Raw genomic sequence first — 7,256 nt, forward strand, 5'->3', positions numbered from 1 at the left:
GCAGCATCATAGCAAACAAGTACAAGAACAAAGGGTTAGACAAATGGACAGCTTCTAAGTACTCATGAACATAAAAAATACAGTCATTATTCATCTCAGATTCCCAGAGTGCCTCCTATGTGCCCAACTGGGTTCACTAGGTGAGGTCAACCCCTGACACATGGGTATGTGAATTTTTGTCTCTGTCTCAGACAGTTGAGAAGAAGTCAGTGTTTTGAGAAAACATGGTGATGTGATGGAAAACAAAGTGCCAATTCCCCAGAGCAAGACCTGGGTGGCATAGCCTCCCATACAGCTTTAAGCCCTATACAGCAGAAAATGGTAGCCTGCTCTGCAAATGCCTGGGAGTGACTGTTAGAAGAGGGCGTGATGTGGCCGAAAGGGCCCAGGTTTTGCCACCTAAAAATGGTGTAAACTTAGGAAGGTCAAATCTAACTTTGAGCCCCAGTTTCCTTATCTATGAAACCGGGTCATAAAATCTGCTTGCCTGGTCGTTGTAGAATAAAACCAGATCGGGCAAGGACCTGCTTCACGGTAGCCCTCGGAAAGGGGTCTCCATTATTACGGTTTTGGAAAAAGCACAGAGCGGATGATTGCATTCATGAGTGTCGCTGTGGGAGGTGCAGTCTGTCCTTGGTGGAGTCCAGGCCTCAGGAGTCACCAGCTGAGATCCTTTGCCGAGTGAAAAGGGCTCTGAGCAGCCCCTGCACATCGCGATTCCGGAGGCTGTAGATGACAGGGTTCAGCATAGGCATGACGACAGTGTACGTGACGCTGGCCACTCGGCCCCACTTGGCCTCATACCGGGACATGGGCTGGAAGTAGACTGCAGTGACTGTCCCGTAGAAGAGGCCCACCATGGCCAGATGGGAGCCACAGGTGGACAGCTGGAGCACCGCAGCTGCGATGGCCCCCTAGGAGGCGAAGATGAGTAGGAAGGGAGTGACTACCACCGCGGCACCCTCGGTGAAGATGACGAGCTGGATGTGGCGGGTGTCAGAGCACGAGAGCCTTAAGAGAGGCTGGTGGTCACAGAAGAAGTGGGGCGCTTGGTGGGAGGCACAGAAGGACAGGTGGGCCATAAGCAGGATATGCAGGAGGGAGTGGACATGGGACACGAGCCACGCAGTCCCCACCAACGCTGTGCACACAGCCCGGGACATCCTCGTGGCATAGCGGAGGGGGTGCCGGATGGCCACGTAGCGGTCATAAGCCATGGCAGCCAGGAGGCAGCTGTCAGTTACACCCAGGGCAAAGAAGAAGTACATTTGGGTCAGGCAGCCAGCCAGGGAGATGGAGCGGTCATGGGCCATCAGGTTGGCCAACATCTTGGGTACAGTGATGGAGGTAAAGCAGAGGTCATCAAAGGACAGCTGGGCCGGCAGGAAGTACATGGGTGCATGAAGGGCTGGACTGGCTCGGATGACGGCCACAATGAGTCCATTACCCAGGATGCCCGCCACATACAGGACCAAAAATAGGACAAAGAGAGGCCGCTGCTGTCCAGGATTTGTTGTTAGTCCTAGTAGGGTGAATGGGGTTCCTTCTGAAGTCTCATTGGCAGCATCCACGGCTGGGCTGCTTCTTTGTCTGGGACCCCAGGGGTTCCATTCTACTGCTGGGTCATCTCCCCAGTGTCAAAGGAAAAGGGTGAAGGGCCACTAAGTTGCTCAAGGCTTTCTGGCCATGAGGGAAATCATGGGTTTGGAGTCAGACAGCCGTGTTGCTACACACAGGTGTGGACCATGTGCAAATCATTTTTCCCCCCTGAATCTTCTTCCTTTCCAGGCCTTAGGTTCCCCATCAGTAAAGTAAGGGAGCTGAACCAGAGGACCTTGAAGGCTGCTTCCAACTTGGATACTTTGTGATTTGAAGCAAAAACAGAACAAAAACATTGCCCAGGATGTGGACCAGAGAAGGAAGGAAACACAAAAGAAAAGATCAAACAGAGAGAGGATCAAAATCAGGGAGAGATTTGACCAATGGGCATTTATTTCAGAGAAGTCAGAGTGGAAAAGAAAACCCAGATGGAAGCAAGGAACTTATCAAAGAAGTAAAAATTCCAAACATTAAGGGCACACATATATTGACATGGATGTAAACCTACAGCACCCAAATGCAAACATGATGTTTTAGAACACTGAGGGACAAAAGAAGAACCCATCACTCCCAGGGATGTGAGGATCTGATGATGTTCAGATACCCAGACTGCCATCCAATATGTCATCAACAGTAGATGATGGGACGCAGTTGGGCAATATCATCAAATTCTGAAGAAAAACACCGATTTTGAACCTAGAATTCTATCCTAAACCAAAATATTAATCAAGTATGAGAAAGGAATAAAGAAATTTTCAGACTTGCAAAAACAAAAACAAAAAAAGAGCCAAAGAACCTGGATGACTCCCTGTATCCCTGGAAAACTCTTCCCATGAAATCAAACACTTACAGCATCAAACAGATGCACACCCTTTATGGGAAACTCATGCAGACAGATGGATACACCTGCCAGATGCAGAGACTTGACTCTTAAGGACAGAGGCAACTTGTTTCAATGCCTCCATTTTTTCCTGTCTGAATCTCACTGCACAAATCTTGGGTGATTATCCAAGAGGGGGGTCTTAAAAGGAGAGGGATTTTAGGATAGGTTTCCTGAAGGCTATGCTGAGGCCATCTCTGCAGGAGAATGATCTCTTAATTTCTTTTCACATCCTTCTCTCTATTAAAATAAAATAAAGACCCTTCCTACCCTATGGTCTTCCTTTTCCTCCTCCATTGGGTAAGAAGAATTTCTGGCTTTGGATCCCTGGAGAACATTTTTTTCTCAAATTTACAATCATGTCCCACTGTCCAGGAAGGTACGAGGATCAGGGCGAGAGGGTGAGAGGGAGTGGGAAAGCTTGCTTACGAATTGGCTTTTTCAGAAACTGGACCTACTCTGACCCGTGTTTAAATTGGCCTCAATAAACATACAGATACACGGAGCTGTTTGCAGAAATTCAACTGTAATCACAAATACACCGGTGCAGACATGCAGGCATGTGCAGCCTCCAGCTGTGCTCTGCAAATACACAGGCACGATCGATCACACACAGAAATGTGGACACTGACATCTGAGTAAGCAGACAAGTGTAACCACAAGACCCGCAGACCCAGACCATCCTACACATAAACAGAGGGTCCAAAGCAATCACAAAATAGCACTGAGGCCAGAGGGTGACGCTCACTTACAGACTCCTGTTCACGGGGGCACCTGGCACCGTGCACAGCTACTGGGACATGCACATTCATGCTTCCTCTGAGCAGGTAGTCTGTCAGCTCTCTACCAGTGCCCGTCCACCCCATCCCGGCCCACCCTGTCACACCCCGTCACACAATCACATCTTCCGGCACAGCCCCAGGGGTCCACGGCCTCTCGACTTCACACACATGGCTACACTCACATAGGCTCATGCTGGGTCACAGCAGAGATGTACCACCCTAGAGGAGCACGTCCACATACACACCACCTCCTCCTCCCCCAGTGATGCTATCGGACAGTGATGGGGACGCACAGTCTCAGCCTCACACAAACAGCACCCGCTCTCACACTCACATGTACAGCTCATGCCCACAGCCACGTTCAAGAGGACAGATTCGTACACTCTCCAGCCTGGCCACTTGCCGCAAGTGTTCCTTCTGGCTTCTCCACATCACAGGAGGGAGCAGCAGCGAGGACCAAGTGTAGCCCGTCACTGAAGGGTCTGGGGAGGGAGCTATTGGCCACACTTATGGGGTCTGGGGCCTTGGGAGTACCTTAGCTTCTCCCAGAGACAGCACCCCTTCCCCTGGCCCTCATTCCTGGGGTGGGAGGCAGCTTGGCTCTGGGGTTTGTTATTCTTTCTCTCTAGAGCCCAGTTTGATGGGGGTAGGGGTGGTTGGTACCACCTTCAACTCGGGGGGCCTCAGGAGCCCCGTGCATCGTGAAACTGCTGCTCCCCGGTCCCTGTCTTGTGGAGGCCAGAGCTGCCTCCTGAACCCCAAGTCCGGGGTTTACAGCAGTGGCTTCTGGAGCCAACTGTCTTGTCCCCTCAACTTTTGCTGAGGCTTCTTGTAGGAGGTATAAGAGTGTGGGAAGGATTGTGCCTCTGAGGACTGTGCAATAATATGCCTGAGTGACTGTGGGGTGTGTGTGTGTGTGTGTGTGTGTGTGTGTGTGTGTGTGTGTGTGTGAGATTGTATGCCTGGGTGTGAAATGATCATGTCTCTGTCAAACAAAATGTGTCTATGAGCTTGAGTGTGTGTCTGAATGTGCAGCTGTGCCTCTGTCTGTGTGGACGGCAGGGACAACCTGAGAGTGTTTCTTTGTGCATGAAGGTTTCCGATAGGGGACTGGGTCTGTGTTGCAGGGGTTATGTGTTCCCGTGTGTGTTTGTAGCATTCCAGGTGGGAATGGCTTTGCATGACTCAGCGTCAGAACAACCATGAAGGGTGATTTTGAACGTATGAACTTTCAATGATTCCTGCTGCCTACTGAATAAAGTCCCAATTCCCCTACCTGATATCCAGCCCATAGGGTGTCCTTCCCATCCCCAGATCTTCAATCTTCAAACTTCTCTCCACTTCTTTCCCAACACATCTATCTCTAGCCAGTTAAGTTGGTCTCCTTAGAGCCTTTTGTGCACATCGAGCTCATTTTACCTCTGTACCGTTGTGTGTGCTTGTTTTTCCCCCACCGAATACCCCTTTCTTTCAATTCCCACCCATGCTGCAGGGTCCAACTGATTTTGTGCAATAAGTACCCCAGTCTTCCCCATCCCAAACCTGCTTTTGTCCTAATTGCTTGTCTTAGTAGATGGTGTTGAAGGAGGTTTAAAAAGGGAAATATTTGATCAGAATTGGGGAGCTTTCCTGAGCCTCTTGCTTTGGGAACAAGGATCTGACTGTTTCTCTTCCTTTATCCTCCAGGTTGGGCTCTGTTATTGTCTTCCAGTGCCTCCCCTTCCCTCTTGTTTATTTTCTTATCTATCAAGTAGGTCCAGCATAGCAGCCTGAAACTTCACGTTTCCTCTGATGACTGTGTAGGATTTATGTGATTATTGTATCTGACTGCTCCATAGATGCTAAACATGTGGAAGGACCCATGTACACCTTGTAGGGCCAAGATGATGGAAGGGGCCGTGTACCTCTGGAAACTTTCCCTTGATTGTGGTGAGAACTGTATGTCATAAGAGCCCAAGGATTCATAACAAGAAGAAAAGACCACAGAGGAGGTCTCTGAGTATAAACATCATTGAACTGGGGGCAAACCTTCCATTCTCAGTCCCATAGTTGCCAACTCTTCTGATAACGTCTCCAACCACTGTCATGGCATATGAGTTGTCATGGTGATAGGAGGAAAGAACTGGGAAAGGATTATAAAAACTCGGGATGGGGACTTCCCTGGTGGCGCAGTGGTTGAGAATCTGCCTGCCCATGCAGGAGACACCGGTTCGAGTCCTGGTCCGGGAAGATCCCACATGCCGCAGAGCAACGAAGCCTGTGCGCCACAACTACTGAGCCTGCGAGCCACAACTACTGAGACCCACGAGCCTAGAGCCCTGTCCGGCAACGAGAAGCCACTGCAATGAGAAGCCCACGCACCGCAACGAAGAGTAGCCCCCACTGGCTGCAACTAGAGAAAGCCCGTGCGCAGCAACGAAGACCCATTGCAGTGGAAAATAAATAAATAAATTTATAAAAACAAAACCAAAAACTTGTGGTGGGAGAAGGGGTTTTAATTCGTTTAAGCCTTTGGCAAAATGTGTCGAGTTTGGGGTATTGTACCCTCTGCTCTCAACGTGCAGGCTCATCAGGTAATAGGGTGACCAAACATCCTGGTTTGCCCAGGACGGAGGAGGTTTTCTGGACACGGGAGTTAGAGTTTTAAAAACTAGGACAGTTCTGGGCACACCAGGACAAGTTGGTGACCTTGTCAAGAAACATAAAAATTCTTTAAGAATTGAGGAGATAGTATAGTCCACATCCCTCTCTCCATTAGTCTGGGACCTCCAAGAAGACCATAGTTACTAAGGAGGGACCCAGTTCTGGTAAAAAGGAGCATCACCTCCCTGGGGAGCTGGGATGAACCTTCAGTTTTCCTGCAGTCTAAATACCCAGCAGCTGATTTCTCCTTGAAAGGAAGTTGGAGTGGTGAGGCCAGCCCCTGGCTGGGGCCCAAGGAACAGACTCCATGGGGAACCTATTAGGGGGTGACAATGAAGCACTGTTTGAGTCCCATACCTTGCCACCCCAGGCCTCGTCGCAGCCATAATTAGGAGGAGTTGGAAAGGGGATGAGACAGGAGCTGACATCTACTCTGACCATGCTCCACCTCTCCTTGGAAGCACCTATCATAACTCCTGGGGTCCACTCCTGCCCTGCTCTTGCATGAAGGGGCTTCATGGGCAGAACGCAGTGCCTTGGGCCTTGCCCATGTGCACCTGAGTCAGGGAGACAAAGAAAATCTGTCAAAAGTGTAAACTCTGGGTATACAAAAATCCCAAGAGTACTGGATCTGAGGGGTCCAGCATGACCTGGAGCACTGTGGTTGTCTTTGCCCTAGAGGTTTACGGAATTTCCTCTCCAGACCCCAACTCTGCCTCTGGATGTTGTAATCTTAACACAAAGCAGTCCACACTACCTGACCATGTGCTAATCTGAGCAGACTCATAACCCTCGATGAAACTTAAATCCACCAATACTCAGCTCCTACTCTTAAGCTTTAAGAAACATCAACCATTATCCATAACCCTAAATACGTCTTAAAGTGACCCCAAACATGTTGATTTGATACTCAAAATACTCTTCTTATGCCTTACTTTCATCTAGTTCTGAGCCTAGGCTAACTGTAATAATAACTAGACTGTGACGTAAGCTTATCACAAACGTTATCCACATACCAACTTAACTTAAATCGAACAGAGCTCTAACATGAGCTAAACTCTAACTCAAATTTAATCTAGCAATAAAAAAAAAAACCTGAATTCTCATCTTAAGTAGTCCTGCCCTTTAACACTAACTATAAAATATTTCTAACATTTCTTTTTTTTATATTGAAGTACAGTTGATTTACAATGTTGTGTTGGTTTCAGGTGTACAGCAAAGTGATTCAGTTACACACACATTCTTTTGCAGATTCTTTCCCCTTATAGCTTATTACAAAATATTGAGTACAGTTCTCTGTGCTATATAGTAGGTCCTTGCTGGCTATCTGTTTTATATATAGTAGTGTGTAC

The 7,256-nt window shown here is 48.6% G+C and overlaps 1 protein-coding gene across 1 annotated transcript; it reads right to left on the reverse strand.

The window, feature by feature from the left end:
• Positions 1-650: 650 nt before the first annotated feature.
• Positions 651-3,345, reverse strand: OR1K1 (olfactory receptor family 1 subfamily K member 1). The gene is given in 2 exon segments (XM_060300833.1): positions 651-1,627; positions 3,228-3,345. Coding segments are annotated over 2 exon segments (1,095 nt in total).
• Between the last annotated feature and the right edge of the window lie 3,911 nt (positions 3,346-7,256).

The sequence above is a fragment of the Globicephala melas genome, chromosome 6 (genome assembly GCF_963455315.2).
Source record: "Globicephala melas chromosome 6, mGloMel1.2, whole genome shotgun sequence".
Lineage (NCBI taxonomy): Eukaryota > Metazoa > Chordata > Mammalia > Artiodactyla > Delphinidae > Globicephala > Globicephala melas.